Below are 27,634 nucleotides of genomic sequence, written 5' to 3'. Positions count from 1 at the left end.
GGGTGAATTGCAACATGATCCTTCTTCGCTCATCTTTCCAGTTTTTCCAGTGTGTCTGCGTAAGTTTGGTTGTATGTTAATTTTTTCTTTTTCAAAAAAAAAAAAGTTTGGTTGTATGTTATCTAGCTGGATGCTCTATCTTTTTTTACAATATAAATATATGAAGATGGAAACAAAAAAAAAACGAGATTTAGCATTGACTTTGATTATTGGGCCACTAGTTTTGACTATTATTTCACATACACATCGTGAACTCACTTTTAGACTAATCAATATTATATTTTGTTAAGCTTATAAATTTTAGTAGTTTACACATAAACTACACAACTTGGACCTCGAGAGCGCTCATGCCTAGTACGGGAAATATTCGCATGTGAGGCACATCATTCGTCAGTTCCCACGTGCTAAAGAAATAAGGTCGCGCCGACACATACTCAAGCAACCCTTCTATAAAACGGAGTCCTTATAAGTTATAAGCCTAAAGAAATCATTCAGCACTACATCAAGAGAGCAAGAAAATGGGATATCATGTCGTTCCCAACGTACAAAAGCCACACGTAGTTTGCGTGCCTTATCCGGCTCAAGGCCACATCAACCCTATGATGAAAATGGCTAAACTACTCTACGCTAAAGGCTTCCACGTCACCTTCGTCAACACCGTCTACAACCACAACCGTCTCCTCCGGTCCCGTGGGCCTAAAGCCGTCGACGGGCTTGCTTCTTTCCGGTTTGAGTCCATCCCTGACGGTCTACCGGAGACTGATGTGGACGTCACTCAGGACATCCCTTCCCTTTGCGAGTCCACGGCGAAGCACTGTCTCGCTCCGTTCAAGGAGCTTCTCCGGCAGATTAACGCCAACGATGATGTTCCTCCGGTGAGCTGTATCTTATCCGATGGTTGTATGAGCTTTACACTTGACGCTGCGGAGGAGCTTGGTATCCCGGAGGTTCTTTTCTGGACAACCAGTGCTTGTGGCTTCCTGGCTTATCTAAACTACTATCGTTTCATCGAGAAGGGATTAGCACCGCTAAAAGGTCAGTACGCTTATGTATTATTATTATTTTCTATATCCGTGTTATATAATATTAAGTTTAACGCTGAAACTAGAAACCACGAGATCATCAGTGTAGTTTACGCGAAATACACACGAATCAGATTAGTCACGGTGAACAAGTTGTTATAGCTAGCTTTTATCCATGTGATTTCGTAATTGGATTATTATAGGTTTTCGTATTTTACCAAAAAAGAGGGCCTTAGAGATTCCCCAACCATACTTTAATTATGTATACTCCAAAAAAGAGGACCACAATTGATATAACTTGATACATGCATTGAAACAAGACAAAAAAAACCTATGCAAATTTGGGTTCAACTTTATACAGCGTCAGCGTCAGCGTCAAACCCAAAAAAAAAACAAAATCATATCTTTTTTAATTTTTCGATTTGCCCTATTTGAGGCACTGAAAAATCACGATGATTGCGAAACATAATAGTCGTATATGGTGGTTCCCTACTAAATTTTTGTTTTAAATTGTTTATAGATAACTTCAAGTTAGCTAGGATAACTCCAACAACGACAGCTAAAAAATGATAATTGGGAAAAAATAAATTTATAACTAGATAATTTAAAATAAAATTTTAAAAGCCAAAGAGAAAGTAAACTCTTCTTTTCTTTTGTTTTTTGACATATGAAAAGTAAACTCTGTATCATTGTCTGACATTGTTGACCTATAATAATATTTTGCTGACTCTGATCTTTATACACTATAAATGTAAATGCTTTGTATCTAAATACGGTTCTTTGAATTAAGAAACGTATTGTGTTTAAAACTAACATTGTGGTGGTGGATTTGGCAGATGAGAGTTACTTGACCAAGGAATACTTAGACACGGAAATAGATTGGATACCAGTGATGAAGAACCTACGACTAAAAGACATCCCTAGCTTCATTCGAACTGCTAATCCTGACGACATCATGCCCAACTTTCTTATCCGCGAGACTGAGCGAACCAAACGCGCTTCAGCTATCATTCTCAACACATTCGATGATCTCGAGCATGACGTCATTCAATCTATGCAGTCTATTATACCTCCGGTTTACTCTATTGGACCGCTCCATTTACTAGAGAAACAAGAGATCGGTGAGGATAGTGAGCTCGGACGGATGGGATCGAACCTGTGGAGAGAAGAGGCGGAGTGTCTGGATTGGCTAGATACAAAAGCTCGAAACAGTGTTGTTTACGTTAACTTCGGGAGCATAACAGTGTTGAATGCAAAACAGCTTGCGGAGTTTGCATGGGGTCTGGCCGCAACGGGGAAAGAGTTTTTGTGGGTGATCCGGCCAGATTTAGTAGCCGGGGATGAAGCAATGGTTCCACATGAGTTTTTAACGGAGACGGAAGACAGGAGGATGTTGGCAAGTTGGTGTCCTCAAGAACAAGTCCTTTCCCACCCAGCCATTGGTGGTTTCTTGACGCATTGTGGGTGGAACTCGACGTTGGAAAGTTTATGTGGCGGAGTTCCAATGGTGTGTTGGCCATTTTTTGCAGAGCAACAAACAAATTGTAAGTTTTCTTGTGACGAATGGGAGGTTGGGATTGAGATTGGCGGAGATGTGAAGAGAGAGGAGGTTGAGGCAGTGGTTAGAGAGTTGATGGATGGAGAGAAGGGAAAGAAAATGAGAGAGAAGGCCCAACAGTGGCGGCGCTTGGCGAAAGAAGCGACGGAGCATAAACATGGTTCTTCGGTTGTGAATTTTGATACGTTTGTGAGCAAGGTTCTTTTAAAGGAGTAGCGACTACAAGGAGACAATGTTATATTAACATAAAATGATTTTAAAAATATTAAATATGTATGTATGCATATATACTCTTCGAGTATTTGTTTTAATATTTGTCAATCGTCCGTGGTGATATCCTAAATTAGCAATTTGGATAGACATTTCTAAAATGTACGCGTGTGCAATCCGTTTTCTTTTATTCCGCAACAACGTTAATGTTGCGATTAAATCAAAAAAAGTATGTCAAAGTGACCAAGTGAGTAGTACGTAGTACGTTTACATTATAAATATCAAAATGGTTAAATGCAAACAAAACGAAGAAAAAAAATATTTTTCTCTACAGTTATTTACGGACCTTGGTTGCATAGAGGTACTACGTACTAATATTTCTCAATTTTCTCTACAATTTCCAATTTTCCACTATGGGTTGTTTTTACGGACCTCTATGATATCATCGAGTCGGTGATTGGTACTGATTTGTTGATACACTGGGCTAATAAAACAGTTTTATATTTCTATCTGGTGTACTTGCACCACTCCCGACCAATGTGGGTCTGCCAAAGGACATCCCTAGTTCCGTACCACAAATCCTGACAACATAATGCTCAATTTCCTCATTCGAGAGGATTAGCGGTCGTCCAAACATGCAAGTGCGATCATTCTTAACACGTTTGATAATCTCGAGCATGATGTTATCCTGTCTATGCAATCTTTTTTATCTCCCGGTCTATGAAATCGATGAGGCTAGTGACATAGGACGGTTGGGATTAAATTTGTGGAGAGAGGAGATGGAATGCTTGGATTGGCTCGATACTAAAACTCCAAATTAACAATGTTCTTTTTGTCAATTTGGATGCATAACAGTGATGAGTGCAAAAAAAATAGTGAAATTGGGGTATTTGCTATCTTGAATAGTAAACTGATTGTTTAATAATAAATAATAATGTTTTGAAAACTTACTGTTTTGCCAATAAACCCTTATATAATTAGTGTTTGTTTGTACTGTCTGTATCCAGTGTCAATTGCTATGGAATCAAAATAAGTACTTTTGCATTATAAGTTTTTTTTTTCAAAATACTAAAATAGCTATACAGCCACCACTAATATAACCTTCACGTACGTATTTGCTAATATGAATAACAAAATAAAAATATCGTATTCATATTTATAAGAGAACACATTTCTTGTGCAATGAGAAGTCGCTCTTGCCGGAGGACGCAACGTTGTCCTTACTTTTGAGATGGTAGGTAAAACCGTAAAAAGTTTGGACATAATCAGCGTGGCGATTTTTTAGCAAACTATACGAAACAGGTAATAGTTGAATCCAAAAACCCTAGTTCTCTCCCAAACCAGAGTATTGTGGCGTCGCTATCTCCAATTTCCTCCGACGCCGGTGGGGCTCTTACTCGCCGGCGTCGGGGCACCACGACCTTAGATCCTGTCTATTTTTCTCTTTGTTTCTGTTGTTCTCCTTTTCAATTCTTTTTTTCCTTTTTGAGTCTCCTTTTGCAATCTACTCAATCCCCTAATAATCATTCAGATCCAGGCAAAGGCTTGCACAACACCAATCTCAGAAGAGAACACATTTCTTGTGCAATGAGAAGTCGCTCTTGCCGGAGGACGCAACGTTGTCCTTACTTTTGAGATGGTAGGTAAAACCGTAAAAAGTTTGGACATAATCAGCGTGGCGATTTTTTAGCAAACTATACGAAACAGGTAATAGTTGAATCCAAAAACCCTAGTTCTCTCCCAAACCAGAGTATTGCGGCGTCGCTATCTCCAATTTCCTCCGACGCCGGTGGGGCTCTTACTCGCCGGCGTCGGGGCACCACGACCTTAGATCCTGTCTATTTTTCTCTTTGTTTCTGTTGTTCTCCTTTTCAATTCTTTTTTTCCTTTTTGAGTCTCCTTTTGCAATCTACTCAATCCCCTAATAATCATTCAGATCCAGGCAAAGGCTTGCACAACACCAATCTCAGAGGGCGGAGGAGACTGTTAAACTCTCCTTTCTGCAACCACGACTCAGCCTCACTGCTGGCGGTAACCAAGTTCCTTTATCCTCTTATTTCTAGATCCGGAATGGCAATCACCTTTGTAGCACTATCTTTCCCAATGTCACCTGAGCCTTGGCAGGCAAAGACGGAAACGACATATAGTGAGGAAATCTCCAGAGACATGATTTTTCTCCGATTCAGGACCACCGCCTTAATCACAAGTCAACCCATGAGCTTGGTAGATTTGTATCGGCTTTTACCGGAGACGAGGAAGCCTCCTTCACTCTCCTTGGTCAGTCGCTGTGAACATCATTGTATTCAATCATCCACAACATCTCTTTGGTGGATGAACTATGTCGACCTATCAGCCTTACATACGATCTTGCCCAACCTCCAAAAGCCTAGGTTCCTTCTGTCTAACCCCATGTTATACTTTCGAGTGTCCCTAGTTTGCTTAGCTACTCTCGGTGTCCGAAGACTGCATCAGAGAACCCTTTTAGCTAGGTTGTCTTGGTTGTACAAAGGTTATGTTGGAACTATGCCTGGGCAAATAAACCGACCCGAAATACCCGAACCTGACCCCGACCTGAAATACCCGAACCTGACCCCGACCTGAAATACCCAAACCTGACCCCGACCCGATTCTCTCTAAATAACCAATAGGTTTTCGTTTTCAAATAACCACAGGTATCGGGTATTACCCGACCCGAACCCGAGGAACCGAAGATCTCTGTTTATTACCCGAGAACAATTATATACAATATCCCTAACATTATCACATATGATTTGATTTCATCAAACCGTTTGCCACTTTGCCTTATTTCTCCCTCTTCGAATCCTTGTGAATTTTCCTAAAAAATCATAACTATGTCGAACTTGCCAGATTTTGTCCGATTTCAAGAATCTTTTGGTTTTATAAACCAAAACCCTCAAACTGGATCCCCAAAACCTAAGTCCGTTGTTAGCTTCATTTTTGGGTTCTCCGTTCATAGGCAACTAGAAGTCGATCAGATTTTTGGATTTTGTGGGTACATTTCAGGTTTTTGTGGGTACTTTGGATACATTACAGGTTTCTTAAAGTCAATACCGAAATAACCCGAACCCGATAGCAACTGAACCTGACCCCGACCCAAAATTATATGAACACCTGTTCGGATCCTATATTAGTAAACCCGAAAAACCCGACCCCAAATTACCCGAACCTGAATCCGACCCGAACACCCAAATGCCCAGGCCTAGTTGGAACCATGGTTATTGCTCTACTTGTGTTTTTATTGATTGGATCCCAGACTTACCAAGGTGTCCTTCAACCCCAGAAACCTTTCCCGTTCCTGAAGCTCAGGTCTGTTTTTCTCTTGTCCGTGTTTTTCCAACTACAAAACCTGTGTGGAATTCTTGATCACCATTATCATGACAGAGAGGATCCACCTGTTTTGTCTTGGCTTCCCACTTATCCTTTGCACCTGTTCTTAGCTTCTTCGGCGATTGTCTCTAAACCCAATACCCTGCAACCATCCTCTTGCCCGAAGCTCAGGTCTATATATTACTCGTTAGTGTCTCACCTTTTACTAACCTTGTGTGGTATTCTTGATCACCATTTCCATGGCAGAAAGGGACCACCTGGTATGGTATGGCTTTGCACTTATTCTTGTCGAATCCTGATGCTAGCTGCAGTTCAAACCACCATCATCTTATCAACCATCACCCGGGCCCTTAGCCCCCGAATCATTGCCACTATTTCGACCCTAATACTGATCCTCACCCTGGTGAGTTCTTTGGCTCTGTTTCTCCTTCTAACGGCACAATGTCTTTTGACCGTGACCTATCTGTCATCTCTCGATCTCATCGATGATGTCCAATCTTGTAACCATGATCCCACATGTCTCCAACTGCTTAATTGCATTTTTTTCATAGTTCTCATGGACCCTTGCCTGATGTTCTATATTTCTTTAGTTATGTTTATGATTTTGGGGAAAGTCTATGCTTGTAGTGTCTTAAACTTAGGGATACTTTATCCCTCTCCTTGTAATGGCTCTATTTAATTGAATGGAATCATTTGTTTGTTAAAAAAAACAAAAAATCAGCGTGGCGAAGATTGACATGTTTAAACATACAACCCAATATGTTAGGTACGCCCATTCTCTCCTATGGAAAAGTTTGTCACTCGGAAACAATTGTCTCGGGAGACGAGTGCTATAAAATGATCTTAATTCTTAAGTAGTAACAAAGTACGTTGAAATAGTTTCTATTTTAATCATCAATCTTATGGAGTATTTGACAAAGTAACTGAATAAGTGAATATAATAATATATACGTAAAATTAAAATTTGTGTTTTAATTATCAATCGCACATTAATTAATATTTATAGTAGTTCACTATTTCACATTAATTTTTAAACATCCTTTTTTTTGATGTATGAAACCAGTGACATATACGGCGAAATCTGTCTTCCTTTTTGTTCAAAGTGTGGAATCTGTCTATATATGTTTTTTTTCTACAAAAACAAATATACAATAATCAGCAAATTAAGTTTATAAGAAACAGCTGAAGGTTCAAATACAGTAACTTTACATTTTGCCAGCAAAAATACCTTTTTTATTTTTTTAAATGGTTTTATTATCTGCTTGAGTATCCCTTATATATTAAAAGATAGCATTCTCCCACAAAATGTTGATGTGTCGCATTTGCAGAGCTCTATACACTATTTCCTTTATTTGTCATCAGTTTTTTATACTATTTACATGTATATGCCATTGTATTTTTTCAAAAATATAATTAATACCTAAAATTAAATTTTTACATTCTCTTTCTAACTTAATTATATCCTTTAATTACATTTTCATAAAATCTTTAAAATAAATTTTAAAAACTATTTGTTCTTATGATATGATAATACAAGATTGATATTACAATAATTCTCACAGGTTAAATATTAATTATTATACAAAAAATATATATATATATATTTAATATATACTACACAATTGAATTTTAGATTTCAAGTACCGATAAATATAATAGATTTTGTGAATAAAAATTACGTAAAAACATTTAATAATTATTTTATACCGCACTATGTGCGGGTTGTTACCTAGTTATCAATACAATAAAAACACAATATGTTTCTCTCCAATGCTTACACATCAGCAATTTGGTGAAATATGAAGCTGACACATCAGCTTATTTGTTTACCAATAAAAAAATTTCATTAATACAACTCATATCTCTGAGTCAATAATAATTATTCTTGTTCCACATCAGCATATTTAGATTTTTAGGAACTAACACATCATTTAAATTCTGTAACCAATTAAATTATAAGAAATAATAAACATCATCAATAATTTTGGAAAGAAATGTTTAAATTTATAACCTAAATTTAAACTAAATTAGTAAATCATTTACAATTTTCAAAAATAGAATAATATCAACTAAGTAAATTAATCATTGTATGTCGTATCAATATTTTCCAAAACAAAGGTTTAAAATTATAGCTTAAATTTAAAATAAATTAATAAATCATTTATAACTTTTAAAAATATACTAATGTTAAGTATAATAATAAAATAAATTCAACATAAGTATCATATTAGTAAAGTATAATATTAGTCAAATATAAATATAATACAAATAAAATAATAAATATAATACAAATAGAATATAAATTAAGATTAACCATGAATAACACAAAACTAAACTAAAGTAAAACTATGTATGTGTATATTGACTTACATGGAATTATTATCAAACAAAACAAAACAATTAGATTTAAAAAAAGAACAAAAAAAGAAATAAATAACTTCTCTCATAACAAAAAAAAACTATATAAAAATTATGTGATTAAATTTGTATAAACTACTAAATAATACACCATCAAATCAAGCTACACTAATATATCTCCCACAACAAGTAAATAAAATAAAGTTTGAGATTAGTGTTGATAGTGATTTTATATATAAGAACACCAACTAATGATAAATTGAACAATATTTAAGTTCCAGAATTGAAGGTTTTATCAGCGACTTAAAAATTACTTTGACAATCAACCTAATTGCTATGCTATTCAACATAAGTATAATAATATGATAAAATGTTAGTAATACCCTTTTATAGATACTCCTTCTCAAAAATATCATTTTTTTGGTCATTTTCATTTTTGTCCTCTTTTGCATAATTACAATGTGTTAAATTGACTTGTTGATTCTTTTTTAGGTGTGGGTTCTCTATTTTACCTTAGGGTATATTTTTAAGGAGTATGATTTAGTATTTAAAGTCTAGAGTATATAATTTAGTCATTTTGTATATTAAAAAAATGTATTATTAAAAATAGACAATAAGGGAAAGTATTTTTGCAAAAGGGTATTGAAAAATGGTATTTTTACAAATGCCCCTAATAATATTAGATAATACACAAAACGAGACTAAAGTAAAAATATGTCTATGTACTTTTACAAATAATAACTTTTATAACAACAAAAAATATTATATAACAATTATGTGGTTAAATTTGTATAAACTACAAAAAAAAAACACCACAAATTCAAACTACACTAATCTATCTCTCACAAAAGGTAAATAAAAAATAAGAACATACATTAGGTTTAGTTAGGCTATTTGAGATTTCTCTATTTTTTATTTTATTAGTGCATTTTTATATCTTAATATTAGATAAACCATTGTTTTTATAATTAATCCAATTTCAAAAAAAATATACTTTTTTCAATAATTTGATATATCTAAAAATAGTTACAAAAAGTATCACACCGCATAGCGTGGGTCTAAACTAGTTTTTTCTACATGCTATCAATTAGACATATAGTCTAGTTTATAAGTACAATGTAAGATTTTTAAAATAGTCGAATTTATTATATTAAAGAATATCAAAGTCGACATATTATATTATTCCGTTAGGGAGAAGAAAAGGAACATGACAAGAGTCGAGACATAGAGCCATCTTTATTTTGGCAGTCATGCTAAGTTATGAATTTGGTTGAGAAAAGTAATAAAAGTGAATTAGCTTCTTTTTCTCTGATTGGATGAAGAGAAAGAGAAGGAAAAAATGTCAAGATTGTCCAAGTTGAAGTTGGAGTTGGAGTTGGAGTTGGAGTTGGAGTTGATCATGAAGATGACGTTAACTCTCTGTTGTTCGTTGTTGTACTTTCAGGTGCATCCGTTGGATCGTGTTCTCCTCCTTCTGAGACTTGTTGTGGTGCGTGTGATTCTGAAGTAAAATAGAACATAACGTAAAAACTTTTTAGACATAAAAATATAACAAAATAGTCAATCCGCACATAGAACTTATTTGTTTGGTGGCCCCTCTGCAAATAAGCTTGGATAATTGCTTAAATAGAGTCTAGAGAGTGGTCCCTTCTGAGTTGTGTGACTAGATCTTGAGAATCAATAATATATAAAAGGTGACAGAACTTTTTTAAAAAGAAAAAAAAAACAAGAAGGGTGACAGAACTCACATGCAAACACTATTGGTTTATAATACATACATGTATATAAACATGCATGACCCATGATGGAGGATAGACAGGGGTGAGGAAAAAAAAATTAGACAGCTCAGTTCACATGGACATGACGAAATTATATATGTCCCATGTGCCGAATCATTCACTCTTTTTGGTATTTCATATAATCTTCCGTACTATATATTGATATACATCTCACTAGCTCTTGTTTTTACAAAACGTATTATTTTAGTACTTAATGGTCGTGGGATATATATGTTGTTATGATGATGAATGTTATTGCACATTGGAACATGCATGGTGGTTAAACATCGTTTGAGAAAATACAACGTTGAAACATAATTGGAAGGAAAACAAAATCAGTAAGACTTACCCGTGGAAGAAGATAGTGGGCCTTGGGAAGTAGGGGCATTAGAGGAAGTGGGAGCTTCGACATTGGATGGGTAGATTAGGTAAGAAGAAGCAGAGGGTAAACGTTGTTGCTGTTGTTGATGATGATGATACTGGTAGTGTTGATGATGATGAGGATATGGTCTAGGGCTTGGAGCTTGGAGGTAGTAGTAAGGGGAAGGCATGATGTTGGATGATGATGGTGACGTTGCTCCTCCTCCGTACATTTGCTGTTGATAGTATTGAGCCTGTTGGAGCTGTGAGTTGTATAGCGCCTGCATGTAAATAATTCAGAACTGAACATATTATATATCAATTAATATATCACCAAAGTGATCAAATACATTCATGATAATCTTAAGTCCATAATTTATTACTTTTGATTTACTCTACATTTCTTCTAAGACCTGAACATACGATTTCCCTACTCATTTTGTCAATCTAAGCAAGTTTTCTAGGTACATTCATAGCCGCTAGAAAGATACCACATTTTCCTAGTAGATATATATATATATATATATATATATACCATTGCATGTGTCTGTAATTGTATATGTACTATGTATGTCATATGGAGAAAGAGAGAGAATGAGAGGGGATAGAGAGAGGGACTGACTTGGTGGTACCCATATTCAGAATTGTAGGTGTACCTGAAAACAAGAGAATTAAATGATGCTAAACCAATTAGTTCTATATATTCACCAAAATACCGAAAACAATTCTAGTTAATTATTTTACCTCGACAAATTTAGTGCATGCAAAACTCATCGAGACACAAATGTACTCTTTATATACATACATGACATTGACATATTTCACTATTATTGTTGCGATGATGGTCCGACTAATCTTCATTACATAATATGCTTTTTATAGGGACAACTAGCTAACTAGTATATTGATAAAAGTATATATATTATGAACATGATATTTACTGGCTGACTCCAACTTGCGCAAATTGAAGCATTAAATATCATCTTCTGCCTCTTACCATTTCTATCGCATTGGACCATTTCCTTGTCTATGCAAAATTTATAAATTTCTTTACACCCTTCGGGTTAAATATATAAACCCATTAATTTTTAGTTACAAATCATTCTTGCTTACCCATACGACGGATACATAAGTTGGGCAGTCGCAGCCTGCTGCAGCGGAGCAGCCATCCCAGTATAGCCTGATTGTCCACCGCCTTGATATTGACCAGGGCTTCCTCCTTGGCCTCGCCCTATGCCATCAATGAATAAATAAAAGTTTTATTTGAAAAGAAAATAAAAAATTATTACATTGCTAATAACATTATCAAACAATGTAGCATTTTTTTCTTGTTTGCATATCACATAAGTAATCCCATTTTTATGTATTCAAATACAAAGAAATTGACCGATATCTCCAATATGAGATTAAAAACTGATGAATTTACGTTTTGAAAACATAAAATAGAATCATATTCATCATCGTATTAGTTTTTAAATCTTCTCAAAACAATCCCATCAAATTAAATAATCTATTTAGCCATATGTTGCCAAAAAAAAGAGAAGGTTCAGCCAAATGGGTAAGAAATATTTTATACAAAAAGAAATAGACCGATGAGATGATCATCAAAATTCACATTCAAAGAAAAGTAAATTGAGTTAACGAACCTCGAGGCGTCGATGGTCGTGGCCGTCCAAAAGACGCAATATTGCAATTGGCCTTTCGTCCATCGATCACAGGGTTGGGATCAGCGACCGCTCTAGTCGCGGAGTCCGGCTCTCGAAACGTGACCTGGAGGACCATGGATATGATGACGTGGTCGGGGTCGAGAACAAAGAAAGAATTAAAATGGTGGAGATATATGGATAAAGAACTTACGAAACCGTAGCCTTTAGATTTTCCGGTAGTCTTATCGGTGATGATGACGGCTTCAAGAATCTCACCGAACTGATCAAAGTGACGGCGCATTTCATCGGTCGGAGTCTCCCATGCTAAACCTCCCACGAACACTTTGGTGTGAGTCGTGTCTCCAAACGGTGATCGGTAATAGCTCGTATTAGACATATATTTTTGTAAACTGTTTCTTGATTTGTTGATGATGATGGTTGTTATGAATGATATACACCGATAACAAATTGAATAAAATTAAATGAATGAATTATATGAAAATGGGGGTCTGTCTAATTAAAACATGAGCCAAGAAAGAAAAGATTGTAAATGAGGGAAAGTTAGCTCCTTTATATCGTCAAATGCCTCTGAATAAACGACTTTTTCATAATTTGCTCTCTTTATTTTTTTATTTTATTGGTTGCAATTTGCAACTCTTAAACGGTCCCGTTTAGAGATAGAGAGACAATGTGACTTGGCGAGAGTTAATGTAAGATTTTATTTGGGGTTTTGTAAGAAGAGTGACAAGGCAAGCACTGAGTATGTCTTCGCTGTCTAATATAACTTGCCAGGTTTTAACACTATAGCTCTTCCACAACTTTTTTCCCTCCTCCATTAAAATACCTTCTTTAATGTTTTCTGAGTCCAGAAGAATAATATATTTCAAAAAGTCGTAAGATCAGCAACACAATTCCGTAGATGGTTAAGGTCTGCGAATGATTTAGCATACTGCATACCATGCAGTTTCGATATAATTAATTTGCATAGGACGTCACTCGAATACCCATAACTAAAAGTTGGTTTGTGGTTTAGTGGAAAGTAATAGTCGATATATTAGCATTCACAATTAAAAGTCTAGATCTAATTATACAAAGATTAAAAAAGTAGGTTGTCTTATATGTTTTTAAACTAGAAATTAATAGACTAAATCTTAACCATAAACCCTTCAAACTAAACATTTAACCCTGAAAATTAAACATAAACTCCACAAACTAATTACATATACATATTCTTAACCCGGACCCCCACATAATCAAATTCTAAACCCTTAAAATTTTAAATTGGTGTATTTTCCATTTTTGATATAGATTTAAAATTTACTTCTGAATTATAACTAGCCAAATAAAAAGTAAGTACTATGTGTATCAATGATTAGATAAATTCTAATGACGATGATTATGCCGATCGGATTTGTTATGACTTTTTATGATTAGTGGAAGTCCATTGTTATATCCACCAAGCCATAAAAAGTAAAAATTGGTGAAAAGATAGTTTTGAAGTTTCAGTATATATATATATATATATATATATATATATATATCCCTGTAGAGATTTCTCATCCCCATTTACGATATTGACTATTAATATTAGACTATAAAAGACAGAAATATATTGATATATTACAAGTGAGTAGCTATAAAAAATCATAGAAATTCCCATCCAATTGTTTTAAACTTTTAATTAGTGTCAAGCATAAGATTTAATGGAGCATTTGATACGAATCAACTACACATTTCTACCTTTTGATCCTTTTTGAATTCAATATTGAAATACTTAGATATGAAGTTAGAGGTTTGACAAGCTATATATAATATATGATAAAATTATATATATGGATTTTTTCGGAACTAACTATATATCAAAGAAATGGATTTTTTCGGAACTAACTATATATCAAAGAAATATATTTTCTTTGCATGCTACATGCATAAAACGTTCGTGTGAACATATAGTAAGAAGAGTTGGATAAGCCTATAGACAATGTAGTTGTAAATGTAGTTGTAATAAAGGAGCAATATATGTGAAAGTGGAGGGCAAAAGAATTGAGATTCTGAGAAGATGACACGATGAAATGAGCAGAGAAACAGCTTTTACATAGTCTACCGCACGCATGCACGCACCCAATAACGACCATCCCTCTTTATATCCCTCTTTTTTTCTATTATTAAACTCCACTATCATCTACTATATCTCACTCCCGTACGCATTTTTTAAGTATCGTTATGTATACATATATATATTGAGCAACATCAGAATGAATAACTGTGTAGTTGACCATACAAAAAAGAAAAGTATTGGCATTTGCCTGATCAAACTTACGTTTACATTGGTCTTCATCTGGTTTTGTTAAAAGTAATGTGAATCATGGCGCTAGAAAAGTAGCAGATATTAAAGAGAAATTTACCTGAAAATGTTGGTAAATGACAACATTTTCATTCAGCCAATACAGATATTATTTGTTTGGTAATAAAAAAAATAAGAATAGAAAAAGAGAAGAAAAAAAAAAACTGCTGGAGTTGAGTTTAAAGAAGAAACAGAAGAGAATCCGTGAACTGGCAGATCCTTCCACGTGTAATTCTCCTTCTGTCGTTCTTTACTTTCCATTATCTAGGGTATGAATAGTGACAGCAGTCATGGAGAATAAATCCGTCAGTAGTTTAGTTTGCCCCAAAAATAGAGCGGACAATATACCACTACGAATCAACTCTTTCTGTATATAAAAACAACTCGCAGTTGGTTCGCAACAATTTTGTTTATATTATTTTTAGATCGTACTACTGCGGACTGTATTTGATGAATGGTAAATAAAATGTTGTCTAATCTGCTGATAGATTTGTCCGCTTTGACCGCTACAACTATTCACACCCATCTTATTTACTTCTCTTTAGAGCAGATCTAGTCCGACCCTGAAATATATCTGATTCGGGCTTAAATATATATGTTTAGAAAAAACTAGATTTTTCGGGCTCAGTCCATTCGGACTATAGAGTTTTTCGGACTTAGCTCGATCGGACTTAGATCGACCCAAAAAGCCCTTAAACAAATATATTTATATTTTTTTGTTAATATTTTTATTTGATTACAATATTTATTAATGATTTATTGTAAATAAAGTTTAAAACTCCCATCCTAATTTTTATATTAAAAATTTGAATAGATCAATATTAAAAAATTACAATGATTTTTGGATATTGGACTTCTCCAACTTTATCAACTATCTATCTTCCTAAGAATGTCTCTATAAATCTCTATTTCTTCATCAAAATAATATTAAAATCCAATTAGTAAAACTAAATATTATTTAAATAATGATTACTAATTGGAGTTTTACTAGTGATTTTGGTGGTTAGAGAAATTGCTAATCAGAGCATGAGCGAGAAGATACCACGACCAAGTCGTTGCATATGGACGGACCTGTTGTATGCAATAGCATTGTTGATACTTGATAATTTTAATATGGTTTACTCGATTACCATCAACCGGCAAAATTACAATTTTATAAACTTTGAAAATCAATTCTCTAGTGTCAACATTTATAATTGGAATGTAGTTATACAGTCGATATAAAAGTATTGGAGTTTTGTTTCTAAATTTGATTAAATAATCAAATATACAACAATTTTGAGACAGTAATCTCGGTATTGGTAAAAATTAAAAGCGGTTTTGGTATAACCGGTTTAAACTGAAAATTAGATATAAACCGAACCGAAAAGCTAAGAGCGAGAATTAAAAAAGCAAAAGAGAAGGAAGAAGAAGGCTTTGAAGTTATCGGAATTTTCGAAACCGTCTTTTTGATTCCGCCGTTTTGAGTCTTACGTGTTCCACGGCGGCGACCTCTATGGACGACGGAGACGGTGGTGCTGGTAACCGTTTATCAGCCGAATCTTTACCGTTAATCGATACGCGTCTCTTGTCGCAGTCTGAACTTCGCGCTCTCTCTCACTGTTCTTATCTCTCTCCGTCCTCTTCAGCATCTCTCGCTGCTTCCGCCGGTGGAGACGACGATTTGACACCAAAGATCGATCGCTCCGTCTTCAACGAGTCCGCCGGTAGCCGGAAACAGACATTTCTCCGTCTCCGTCTTGGGCGCCACCCTCAACCACCGGAACCTCCGTCTCCGCAACGTCAAAGAGACGATTCCTCCCGTGAAGAACAGTCGCAATTCGCGTCGCTACTCAGATCTCTGTTTAATGTCGATTCGATTCAGAGTAAAGAGGAAGAAGACGAAGGGGAGGAAGAACTCGAAGATAACGAAGGTCAGATCCATTATAACAGCTATGTTTATCAGAGACCAAATCCTGATTCGGTTCAGAACATTCTGATTCAGGGAACCTCCGCGAATGAAATCAAGAGGAAACGAGGACGGCCGCGGAGGATTCGTAACCCTAGCGAAGAGACGGAGGTTTTGGATTTAACGGGTGAAGCATCTGTAGATATCAATTTAGGAATGGAGAGTAGATATGTAGGAACCGGCTCAATTCTTTGCAATCCAGCCAAGAGAAAGAGAGGTCGTCCTCCAAAGAATAGAGATGGTTTCAATCAGCCAGCAGTGAACTTGGAGAACAGAGAAGGTACAACAATGGTGGATGTATCTGCATTGGATAAGGAGGAGTTAGTGAACTTGGAGAACAGAGAAGGTACAATGGTTGATCTTTCAGCATTGGCTAATGTATTAGAGGATCCATATGAAGAAGAGCTCAGGAGGATCACTGTTGGGTTGAAGACAAAGGAAGAGATCTTAGGTTTCTTGGAACAATTGAATGGTGAATGGGTGAATATAGGGAAGAAGAAGAAAGTTGTGAGAGCTTGTGATTTTGGGGGATACTTGCCTAAAGGATGGAAACTTATGCTCTATATCAAAAGGAAAGGTAGCAATTTGTTGCTGGCTTGTCGCAGATACGTAAGGTATTATAATGTTTTCAGCCTACCGTTGCCTTAGTTGCCTTCATTGGTTCTGTTTATCATGTCTCTGTTCGTAGTTGGATTATGAGATAGACCTGAAAATATAGCATAGTGTTTGATAGTCAGAAACCGAGTTTGGTGGTATATAATAGTGTTTCAGTTCTGCTGCTAGACTTTTGATTTATTATCCCTCTTGTTTACTTTTTATCTTCTTGAACATGATAAAATATGTTTACAAGGCTTAAGGGGGTGCTAGTGGAATTGCGTATCGTGTGTGTATTCTTTGCCGTTCTAGGATTCTAGCTGCTTAGTTCATGATTATAAAAAATTTCTCTTTTCTTTCTTATGATTATACAGTCCTGATGGGCAACAGTTTGAAACCTGCAAGGAAGTCTCCACGTATCTGCAATCTCTTCTTGTATCCGGAAGCAGGAACTGGCTCAATTCTTTGCAATCCGACAACAAAACTCTAGGACAACAACCAGTGATGGCTAACAAATCTTTACTATGTAACTCTGATACCATTGGCTTGCCTGTTCCAAACTCTATAACAAACCAGAGCCTCGAGATCGGAAGAACAGTTGGTGGTGATGTTTTTGAAGAAGCGAAAGGTGTAGAAAATGGCGATGTAGCAGATCCAGTGAAAACCAGTCTGGTGGACAAAGATAATAATAATGCAGATTTTCTAAATGGAGACGACAACGATGATGATAACATGGAGAATTTGGCAGCTCTATCGAACCCAAAAGATCAAGAAACAATGTCGAAAGCTAAGGAGCATCACCAGTATTTCAGCTCACAAATCCACTGAGTTTCTGTGACCAGTTCGTTTATCTGGAACAAATTGTTTTCCCATCATTATAGTTCAGATTTTATTTTTCATGCAAAAAACTAAAGCATGTTTTAGGCTTTTAGCTAAAACTACAGGATACATATAGGATTTGAAAAGGTCAAATGTACAAAACAAAATGGCAGAAACCAAATTTTTTCTCAAGTCTTTTCACGTCACCGAGCTTATAGTTTAATTAACAGATAAATCTGATTGATTTTGTAATTGCGCTGACATGAAAATAGTTTAGAGGAAGACTATTCTGGGATACAGATTTTCAGAATTCTGGAAGCTGGATTTGGAAGAGGTTGGTCAAGCTACGCTCTCTAGCTAGACCTCACATTTCCTGTCATGTGCAATCAGGTTCTTTAGCATTGTTCTGGCATGATGATTGGACTGGTCTTGGCCCTTTAATTGATTTAACAGGTGTAAATGGTCCCATGGTTACTGGAATTCCTTCAACAAATTCTGTCTCTCAGGCCATTTCAAATGGCTCTTGGCTTTTGCCTCGTGGAAGACATCCACTTTTACTTCTTTTGCGGGCTTGTTTACCACCAACTCCACCAGAACTTTCTCCAACAGATTCAGATTATTTTTTGTGGCGTAACTCACATAATGATACGCCAGGATTTTTCTCATCTACTAAAACTTGGGCCAGCCTGCATCCTCGTTCAACAGTTCAAGTTCCGTGGTTTAAGTCTGTTTGGTTTAGCCAAAGAATTCCTAAGCACACATTTATTCTCTGGGTGATTCTTCGGGATAGACTAACAACAAGGGATCGACTTAGGAGTTGGGGTCTAAGTGTGCCGGGTCAGTGTCTCCTTTGTTCCTCAGCTATGGAATCGAAACAACACCTTTTCTTTGACTGTGTTTTTAGCAAGGAAGTGTGGACTGCTTTCTTCGTGCATCATAATCTCTCTCCCCCGTCTCTTTTTGATGATATTGTGCAATGGGTTAGATCTCCTACGTCTAATGCCAGGCTCAATGTAATCTATAAACTGATTTTCCAAGCCGCTATTTACTTCATTTGGAAAGAGAGAAATTCAAGACTTCACACTAGCAATGCAAAATCGGCACCTATTTTGGTCAAAGAGATACAGCTCATCATTCGTGCTAAGTTACTTGGTCTGGATCGAAAAAATGTGTTTTTGCATTCTTCAGTGGCAGCACCATCTCAGCAACTTCATGATACTTATCTCTCCGCATGGTTTCAGTTCATACAACCTTAGCATGAAGCTTGTCCTTCTTCTTGGGTTTGGGTTTGGTTTTTAGCCGTAACTTGCTCTGTCTTCTCTTCAATTTCTACTTTAACTCTTTCACCTACTGGGTTTTTTTTCTCTTCAGTTCATCTTTTAGATCGATATTGTATTTTAAATGTTGTTCCTTGGAGAAAGAAGATGAATAAAGGTATTATTATTAAAAAAAAAAATAAAAAAAAAAAAAAAAAAAAAAAAAAAATATGTACGTGTGTATGATTTGGGTTTTGTGTTGTATTAAAGAAAACGAACAAACCCTTAAAAAAATAGGAGTGGAAGGACATGTCTTTCTCCGATTGTCACGTAAGCGTAGTAAGTTAGCCTTATTACGTTATTGACTTAGCAGCACAAAGTGTTCTTCGAATTTTGATTCGGTTTAATTTAAGGTTCTTTCTGTAGAAAAACAAAACCTTTGAGGTTCTTTTGTAATTTCTAAAACTTTAGGTTCTGAGTTTGTTGACTGAAAAAAGTAGATCCAACGGCCAATATTTATAGGAGGAAGAGAGAGCATCCTAGGGTTACTTAACTTTAGTAATCTCGAAATCAATCAAAAATCAAAGCATCCCATTTGATTCAGACTTCAGAGAGACAGAGAGAAGAAGAAGAAAAAAACGCCATGGAGAATGAGAGGGAAAAGCAAGTTTACTTGGCCAAGCTCTCTGAGCAAACCGAAAGATACGATGGTACTTTTTTTTTGGATCTCTCTGTTTTGGGAAAATGTTTCTGAAAAATCCGATCTTTTTTTGTTGCTCCAATCGAATCTATGATTTGGTTTTACATTTCTGTGAATCTGCTTTATGGATTTGTGTGTTTCTTCTGCGGGGTGTGACTTTGATCTAGATTTAGAGATTTAGATGAGCCCTTAAAAGTAATTTTCTTGTTTTTGGTGTTGCTCTGATGATCTGATCAGTCTTGATCTTATGTTCATATGATTTTTATTCTCATTTTTGTCGAAGAATCTCTTAGTGTGAGTCCATGGTTCCACAAAGATGGCTAGTATGAAAATGATATAGATCTATGTTTTTCACTTGCGGTCTCTACGTGTTTTTTCTTTTGCTTTCGCTTTTAGTTTTTTCAAAGATTGATGATGAAGAATGGAAAAAAGTTTTTACATTTCTTAGCTAGATCTGATTCTGTGTAGTAATCTAGATTTCAAACCAGCTATATTGTTTACTTGGAAGCTAAAATCTGAGATTGGTTTCTTCAGTACTTAATATCTTTGTAAATTGTTGTTGCAGAAATGGTTGAGGCGATGAAGAAAGTTGCTCAGCTTGATGTGGAGCTAACAGTCGAGGAGAGAAACCTTGTATCTGTTGGGTACAAGAATGTGATTGGTGCAAGGAGAGCTTCATGGAGAATACTATCTTCCATTGAGCAGAAGGAAGAGTCTAAGGGTAATGAGGAAAATGTCAAGAGGCTTAAGACTTATCGCAAGAGAGTTGAAGATGAGCTTGCCAAAGTTTGTAATGACATCTTGTCCGTCATCGATAAGCATCTCATTCCATCTTCTACTGCTGTGGAGTCTACTGTCTTTTTCTACAAAATGTGAGTCATCATCCTGTGCTTCTTTATTCTGTGCCTTTTTTTTTTAAATCTCAAATGTAGTATGACCTGAAGCAAATGTATAGTTGATTTGGATTGGACCATTCATGTGATTAAGAATGAGATATTGAGGTTTATCATATCCACTTAACTGAAGTTATATGTTTAAGCTCTTACATTGCTACCACTCTTTTTTATGTTTCTTCCTGAAATGAAATTGATTCATGGTTCTGAAATTCATGAACTTTTTTTTCCTATATTTGTTTCACTGTTTTGACTTTACTTTTATGATCTTTCTATGTAGGAAAGGAGATTATTACCGTTATTTGGCAGAGTTCAGTTCTGGTGCTGAACGCAAGGAAGCTGCAGATCAGTCTCTTGAAGCATATAAGGTCCTCTCATCTTGTTTCTTTCTTTTCTCTTCTGTGCCTTCCCTCTTATATGTGAGAGCCCGGAAAAACCTAACAAGAGACCTCCTTATTCGTACTGGCTATGTAGGCTGCTGTTGCTGCTGCAGAGACTGGTTTGGCACCCACACATCCAGTTAGACTTGGCTTGGCATTGAACTTTTCCGTTTTCTATTATGAGATCTTAAACTCTCCTGAAAGGTTTGTTTCGTTCGCTTATTTCTGGATAGAACATGCAATGGTATCAATGGTCACTTTCTAACAGTCTGAAACTATGTGTTATACAGCGCATGCCAATTGGCTAAGCAAGCATTCGATGATGCAATTGCTGAACTTGACAGCCTTAACGAGGAATCATACAAGGACAGCACTCTTATTATGCAGCTACTTAGAGACAATCTCACCTTGTGGACTTCAGACCTCAATGAGGAAGGAGGTAATCTTATTTTATTTTATTCCCCTATCTGCCTCTGATGATTGATAGTTTCCCTAAGAATCAAATAAGCCTTTTAAATCTTGTTCATTCTTGAACTGTTAAGAGCCTCAACTTTGAGTGGAAATGTTGTTAATATAATGATGTTCGGGAACTCGAAACCATTAATCTGGATTCTGTCATTTAAGTGTCCTTCATACATTTATTCCTATGTGCATAGTCGTTGGATTCTAGCTATTTTGTAGGAGATTGTAGCAGAAAACTTTAGCATACTTGTTTCTCTTCCAGAGCTTTGTTGCGTTTGAACAACTTTGAATCTGCAGCTTACACTCAACTTTTTTCTTTTTCCTCTTAGATGAGCGAACCAAAGGTGCTGATGAGCCTCAAGATGAGGTATGAAAAGCCAGTTTCGTTGATATTTAAAAAGCTGCTTAAAACGATTATTTATCATTCATTTGATTGATAAATTAGACACTCATGGAAGCACTGAATCATTTTGCAGAACTGAATCGTGAATCCTCTGTGAGAAGAGAAGCGTCTCTTGCTGCATCTTGAATCTTGAAATGAAGATAGTAAGCGCCGCTACTCAGAATGTGTAATTTTAATTTAATGTCTTTCTTGATAATGTTTCAACAAGATCTTGGAACTTTCCACAACAAGTATCTTCGACCTTCTTATGATGGTTGGATGGAGTCTGTTTTATGCTTAGTTTGCTTCTTTGTTGTTTGAACTTTGAATTGAGCCACCACCAGGCATCATTTGGGTTTTTGTTTATCAGAATATTAGGAGTATCATCGTTTCAACATTAAATCAAAAATTGACGAATCTTTCTTATAAGTTCCAACTCATTGCAAAAGTCATGGAAGTCTACAAATTTAAAACGCTGTGTAGTTTACTTTCTCCTTCAGACACATGAGTGGAAATGTTGAGGTGAAATGTAACTCGTATTGGGAATAATGTGGTATGAATCGTTTTATGACAGCTTACAAGTTACAACGATGGTATCGTTCCCACCAGAGTCCATACAATCTTTTGTATCCGGCTAAATCATCGACCAAACATATCTATTCCCAGACAGCATTACAACTTTTTGGTCCACCATATTTATTATGCATATGTCTAAACAATCAATTTTTCCGCCGACCTTTATTTAATCCCAAATGACCTGCTCAATGTCAATAAGCATGTAAAAGATCATCAATTTCGTCACCGACCTCTTCTCTGGATATATTTTTCTGTTTTCTATAATCTTTTTTATTCATGTCCATTAGAATAATAAAAATCACAAAATCTATACGAAAGAAGACAACTTTCAAATTTGAACTCAAAGTATTCCCATGGGACACTGGACTTTTTTTTTTTTTTTAAAGAGAAGTCAAAGTTGTGGCAATGAGAAACGACTCATTGCCATAAATCAGCAACAAACAAATGCTGATTATGATTATATGTGTCATAAAACTATGTTTTGAAAACGTATTACGTATGTGTGTACCAAAGAGAGGGATAAAAGAGCAGAGAATGTAAACAAAAAAAATCCCTGCAACAAGTGAAGATCCCTCTACTATTGGTGAATCAATATATGCCTCCAGAACAAAGCCAAACAAGAATCGATCTCTTCTCTTGCAGCCGAAAGTAGAGGCAATATTGTTGTTTTGTAAAAAACAAAACCAAAGAAATAAAACGAACTCTAGATTAGATTAGTACAAAGCTGCTTAGCTCACAAGGATCGTGTTTATATAAAACTAAAAACTAAGACCATCTCCAATGGTTTTCCCTATTTTTACCTCTAAAATAGAGAAACTCTAAAATAGAGGAACTCTATAATAAATGTAACTTTTGCTCCAATAGATATCTCTATTTTTTCCTCTAAAAAGAATATTCCGTAGCGATTCCTTTTTTATTTTACTATTAATACCTTTTACTTATAAAAGTTGGAAACTAACCCATTTATTTTAGTATTTGTGCCTATTTATTTTAGTATTTGTGAAACTTTCATATAGTTATGATATTATTTAAATTTTTAACATTCATAAATATTATTTAAATATCACATTTATTAAAAGAAATACATTGCATCATATAAAATAATAAAACATAGTAGATTTTTTTAACCATCGACATTAGTGTATTTTTCCCCACAAATGCTCAGTTAATGCATTTCGAAGTGAGAAATGAGCTTTTTATCTTTGATTTTTCTAAATCGACCTAGAAATTCTTGGAATCGGATATCATCATCTTCCGCCATTTGGACTCCTGGAGGTGGAACATCTCTTTCAACTTCAATCGGTGCATTGAGATCACGCTCATCCTCGATTATCATATTATGTAAACTTATGCATGTAGTTATTATGTCATGTAGCACATTCTATACAAAATTTACTACAAACTTTCAGTTCAATACAAAACCTCCACTTCATTAAATTATTATTAAAATATTTAAATATATATTTTATTTATTTTGATTATTAATATAAAAATGTTAAAAGTTCAAAGACTATTTTATAAATAAAAAAGGTCAACTCTATTATAGAGGAAAAAATAGAGTTCCTCTATATATAGAGAAAAAAATAAAGATCTCTATTATAAAAGTAGAAATAGAGATGAATTGGAGTAAATTTTACTCGAAAATAGAGTTAAAAAGCAAATATAGAGATGAGTTGGAGATGCGGGTATTATTAGCTGAGCTCCTACAAAACCCTAATTTTCACTGACGTGATCATCTCTTAATGAATTGGGCCGTTATTTTGTTTGGGCCTTTCTAACCACACATGAAATGAAGGTTCCAGCAAAAACAAGTACATTTGATTGAAATCGTGAAAACACTTGTGTGATCATGGGAAAGAAAATAAACAAACCATTGGCCACGTTTTCCTTTGTGCTCCTCAAATGTTTTTGTTTAAACTTTAAAACATAATTTTGTCAACTAATTTGCTATACAAAAGTAAACTTGTATATACAACAAAACACACACAAGAGAAAACATTTCAAAAGTTTCTAAAAGACGTTTGGTTAGAAAGTTCATCCAAATTAGAAAACTGATTCAAGGATAATGACACTAAACCTACTACAACACTCAACGATAAAAAGGATGTCAAAAAAAAAAATACTTTCACATAAAATAAACATCCTAATAGTTATATTATATCTCGATGATTTAAATAACAAATCAACCAATTATAATAACACAAGTCACCCACCACCAACTCATTTTCCTCTCACCCTTTTTTTTATGTTCATTTTTCTAGTCGTCTTTAAAAAAACACACAATTTACACAACGAACGAACGCACATAAGGCTGTAACATAGCAAGAAGCTAATCACAAAAATCGAAACTTTCAGACAGGTCCAAAACCAGACCAGAATCATCAGAGTCGTCGAATCCAGTGAAACACAAAGCTTTTCTTTTTTTTGGTCCTGATGAATCTTTTGATTGAAAATGCGGGTTTATTATATTTAGGAGAACCATCTCCTCCTCGTAAAATACCCTCCCCTCCCTTCAGAGTTTGTCATCTGAATCGGACTACGACACAAGATATGTCGTCTTTACTCTCTCTTCTCAATGCTTCAGCTGTTAGTTCCTTTGCTGCTTTCTGCGGATCTTTCACCCTTCTTGCTATCTCCATTGCCTCATCATTTGTCATCACCTGTTGTTAACATCATCATTTCAACATCACAACAAACAATCAGAAAACACATTCTCAAAACACTCAGTAAACAAAGAGATGATGAATGGTTTCATTCGAAAGCAGAATCAATCTATATTCCTTTACCTTCCAAATGCCATCACTGGCCAAGAGAAGAACATCTGTCAAGCTATCTACAGTGGCTTCTTTTATGTCAGGTTCTGAACTCAGGTGAGTCTTAAGTCCCTTGTCTCCAAAGGCACGAGACACAGCTAATTGACCATTCACCCGAGGAACATCCCCTGTTAGATCCAAAACCACATAATCCTTATCAAACATAATCAGAAATGGAACAAACTAATGACTAAATGGAACAAACTAAAGAGGCTGTATCAAATTAGTTTGTTTACCTGGTAGATTGGATACAAATCCACCTCTATCCTCAATGCTGGACCTTTCAGTACGGGGCTCATGATCTGTACTCATCTGCGTTGTTTTGCCTCCTCGAGAAAGAACTGCTCTAGAATCTCCCACATTAGCTACCCACAACTTCTGCCCATTAATCAATATCGCAGTCACGGCCGTAGACCCACCACGACCCAAGTCAGAACTATTTGATAGAATAGCCTGGTCTGTCTTCTCATAAGCTTTTGCTATAGACCTTCGAGGATCAACCCAGAACTCTCCCTGAACAAAACAATCAAAAGCATATGATTACTGCATGAAAGACAATATCTTAAACCATGCCCATGAGGAAAGACAGCAACCACTCTAATAATCCCAAGTATGCATGTTTCATGGCCAAGTTTGGTATTCCATATCTTGTGAACAGAAATACCAAAGGAACCATTTGCATAGAAAACTAAAAAAAAAGAGTAATCTTTGTGTACCTCCTTGAGGATATTGGAGAAGAGACGTTTCTGCAAGTAGGCAGGGACACTATCACCCATATGACCATCATAAATAGCAAAAAGACCCAATTCATGGTCTTGGACGTTGATAAAGTTAGCAACATGATAATCCTCCATGGGATGGTTAGCTTTCCCTTTGACTAGACTAAAACCATACTTGATAATCCCTTCATCACTTCTTCCTTTACCTGATCGAGATGACGATTGTCCTCCCACAACCTTAAAAAAAAGCTCAGATCTTTCACTTTCTAAAACATCACTCCAATCACAGATAAGAAGAAACACTCTGAATGAACACATCAATCATAAAAAAAAGCTTTTTTTGTGAACTTTCCTGATAATTTTCTTCAAACATGAAAAGAGAAATCCCCATGGAGATATTATTATATACCCACCGATCGATCCAGGAGAAACACACAATTTTTACAAAAATCTCACCTTTGTGACACATCTCAAGCATAGAAAAATACACAAAACCGTAACACTAAAAAAAAGAAGGGAAAAAAAAAAAAGTGAATCTTTTCTCTTTACCTCAGAAGCGGAAGTGAAGCAACAAAATTTTCCCATTGTGAATCGAAGAAGACAATTGTTTCTCCGATGTTTTCAACCTTGGCAGATTTATATATATATACCAATAAACAAACCAATCTGCAAACAAAGCATAAAAAATCAAAAACCTCGAAAACAGAACAAAGAAGAGGGCAAAAAAATCATTACAAAGGCAGCTCAACAAAATAGGAGGGATAATTTACCAGGTGAGATAAACCCTAAAAATTGTTTGATTGAATTGAAGAAGAAGAAGGAGAAGAAGAAGAAGATACTCTCAAACAAAAACGATAAATCCACAAAAAGTCTCTGCGACGAAGTCTTCGCTCTCTTTCTTTCTTTCGTTTTTTTATGTCTTTTTCCTAACGCTAAAACTTTTATTTCTTATATATATATATATTCATTAATTTCATTTCATTCACTGAAAAAAAAAAAAAATAAGAAAGCTATCTGTATATTTTTTGGTATTGCATTTGGCGTGCTTCATAAGTATTAAATCTTTGTTTTATGCCCTATATTATTGGCTGTTAAATAATGACCATTATACTTCCTACTTTGCGTCCGATTACTTAATTTTAGTAACAGAAATTGCTATTTAACCTTCAACATTCAATTTTTTAGTTAGGTTATTTGTGAAAATACTTCGAATTAGAGTAAAAAATGAGGGTGTCGATAGACAAATAAGAATTGATTGTGGTCAAAAAGTGAAATAAAAGAGAAGATGAGGGGGAAGTTTGAGATAAGTGTAAATGAAATTAGGGGGAAAAGAAAAAAAGAAGAGAGAGAGAGAGAGAAAGGATGAAGCAGAAGAGTGATCTGGTCAAAGAAAATTAAAATAAAAAAGCTGCCATTTTTTTTAAAAAAAAATTAGTCTCTTCTTTTGCTATTTGGCATGTTGACTTTC

General features: G+C 35.3%; 5 protein-coding genes across 7 annotated transcripts; 3 read left to right on the top strand and 2 right to left on the bottom strand.

Annotated features, from left to right (window-relative positions):
• The first annotated feature begins 176 nt into the window (after positions 1–176).
• LOC104776356 (UDP-glycosyltransferase 85A2) lies at positions 177–2,951 on the top strand. Its single transcript, XM_010500404.3, has 2 exons — positions 177–1,035; positions 1,859–2,951. Exons 1-2 carry the CDS (start codon positions 519–521, stop codon positions 2,794–2,796), a joined length of 1,455 nt encoding a protein of 484 aa, XP_010498706.1. The 5' UTR covers positions 177–518; the 3' UTR covers positions 2,797–2,951.
• A 6,669-nt stretch (positions 2,952–9,620) lies between these two features.
• LOC104776355 (uncharacterized) lies at positions 9,621–13,031 on the bottom strand. The gene is made up of 6 exons (XM_087501546.1): positions 12,492–13,031; positions 12,281–12,404; positions 11,748–11,865; positions 11,257–11,290; positions 10,624–10,915; positions 9,621–9,997 (listed from the first exon to the last, which is right to left on the bottom strand). The coding sequence occupies exons 1-6, from the start codon at positions 12,675–12,677 to the stop codon at positions 9,894–9,896; spliced, it is 858 nt and encodes a 285-aa protein (XP_087357672.1). The 5' UTR covers positions 12,678–13,031; the 3' UTR covers positions 9,621–9,893.
• A 2,965-nt stretch (positions 13,032–15,996) lies between these two features.
• On the top strand, positions 15,997–18,177 carry LOC104776353 (methyl-CpG-binding domain-containing protein 8-like). Of its 2 annotated transcripts, XM_010500401.2 has the most exons (3): positions 16,003–16,537; positions 16,609–17,186; positions 17,541–18,177. In XM_010500401.2, the coding sequence occupies exons 1-3, from the start codon at positions 16,472–16,474 to the stop codon at positions 17,992–17,994; spliced, it is 1,098 nt and encodes a 365-aa protein (XP_010498703.2). In that variant the 5' UTR covers positions 16,003–16,471; the 3' UTR covers positions 17,995–18,177. The 2 variants fall into 2 exon arrangements, with proteins under 2 accessions (XP_010498702.2, XP_010498703.2); XM_010500400.2 differs by having other exon boundaries at positions 15,997–17,186.
• Positions 18,178–19,499: 1,322 nt separating this feature from the next.
• LOC104776352 (14-3-3-like protein GF14 epsilon) lies at positions 19,500–22,487 on the top strand. 2 transcript variants are annotated; one of them, XM_087501532.1, is made up of 7 exons: positions 19,500–19,951; positions 20,507–20,813; positions 21,115–21,202; positions 21,309–21,418; positions 21,505–21,653; positions 22,006–22,043; positions 22,153–22,487. In XM_087501532.1, exons 1-7 carry the CDS (start codon positions 19,885–19,887, stop codon positions 22,156–22,158), a joined length of 765 nt encoding a protein of 254 aa, XP_087357658.1. In that variant the 5' UTR covers positions 19,500–19,884; the 3' UTR covers positions 22,159–22,487. The 2 variants fall into 2 exon arrangements, with proteins under 2 accessions (XP_087357658.1, XP_087357660.1); XM_087501534.1 differs by lacking the exon at positions 22,153–22,487 and having other exon boundaries at positions 19,765–19,951; positions 22,006–22,049.
• Positions 22,488–24,764: 2,277 nt separating this feature from the next.
• Positions 24,765–27,150, bottom strand: LOC104776351 (putative protein phosphatase 2C 9). Its single transcript, XM_010500395.3, has 6 exons — positions 26,937–27,150; positions 26,716–26,832; positions 26,164–26,403; positions 25,684–25,960; positions 25,421–25,575; positions 24,765–25,294 (listed from the first exon to the last, which is right to left on the bottom strand). The coding sequence occupies exons 2-6, from the start codon at positions 26,749–26,751 to the stop codon at positions 25,157–25,159; spliced, it is 846 nt and encodes a 281-aa protein (XP_010498697.1). The 5' UTR covers positions 26,752–26,832; positions 26,937–27,150; the 3' UTR covers positions 24,765–25,156.
• Between the last annotated feature and the right edge of the window lie 484 nt (positions 27,151–27,634).

Source organism: Camelina sativa, chromosome 3, assembly GCF_030686135.1.
Source record: "Camelina sativa cultivar CO46 ecotype springtype chromosome 3, ASM3068613v1".
In the NCBI taxonomy this organism is placed as follows: Eukaryota; Viridiplantae; Streptophyta; class Magnoliopsida; order Brassicales; family Brassicaceae; genus Camelina; species Camelina sativa.
Note: the sequence above shows the minus strand (reverse complement) of the source record. Positions and strands in the feature narration are given on the sequence as shown.

Bases quoted from the DNA above. Each gene is read 5' to 3' on its own strand.
- LOC104776356 (XM_010500404.3), top strand. From the start codon at position 519: ATGGGATATCATGTCGTTCCCAACGTACAAAAGCCACACGTAGTTTGC. The intron at 1,036-1,858 runs GTCAGTACGCTT...TGGATTTGGCAG, and splicing joins GGGATTAGCACCGCTAAAAG to ATGAGAGTTACTTGACCAAG.
- LOC104776355 (XM_087501546.1), bottom strand. From the start codon at position 12,677: ATGTCTAATACGAGCTATTACCGATCACCGTTTGGAGACACGACTCAC. The intron at 12,405-12,491 runs GTAAGTTCTTTA...ATGGTCCTCCAG, and splicing joins AATCTAAAGGCTACGGTTTC to GTCACGTTTCGAGAGCCGGA. The intron at 10,916-11,256 runs GTCAGTCCCTCT...ATTTACATGCAG, and splicing joins CTGAATATGGGTACCACCAA to GCGCTATACAACTCACAGCT.
- LOC104776353 (XM_010500400.2), top strand. From the start codon at position 16,120: ATGGACGACGGAGACGGTGGTGCTGGTAACCGTTTATCAGCCGAATCT. The intron at 17,187-17,540 runs GTATTATAATGT...ATGATTATACAG, and splicing joins GCTTGTCGCAGATACGTAAG to TCCTGATGGGCAACAGTTTG.
- LOC104776352 (XM_087501532.1), top strand. From the start codon at position 19,885: ATGGAGAATGAGAGGGAAAAGCAAGTTTACTTGGCCAAGCTCTCTGAG. The intron at 19,952-20,506 runs GTACTTTTTTTT...TTGTTGTTGCAG, and splicing joins GCAAACCGAAAGATACGATG to AAATGGTTGAGGCGATGAAG. The intron at 21,419-21,504 runs GTTTGTTTCGTT...TGTGTTATACAG, and splicing joins ATCTTAAACTCTCCTGAAAG to CGCATGCCAATTGGCTAAGC.
- LOC104776351 (XM_010500395.3), bottom strand. From the start codon at position 26,751: ATGGGAAAATTTTGTTGCTTCACTTCCGCTTCTGAG. The intron at 26,404-26,715 runs GTAAAGAGAAAA...CTTTTTTTTAAG, and splicing joins GCTTCACTTCCGCTTCTGAG to GTTGTGGGAGGACAATCGTC. The intron at 25,961-26,163 runs GTACACAAAGAT...TGTTTTGTTCAG, and splicing joins TCTCCAATATCCTCAAGGAG to GGAGAGTTCTGGGTTGATCC.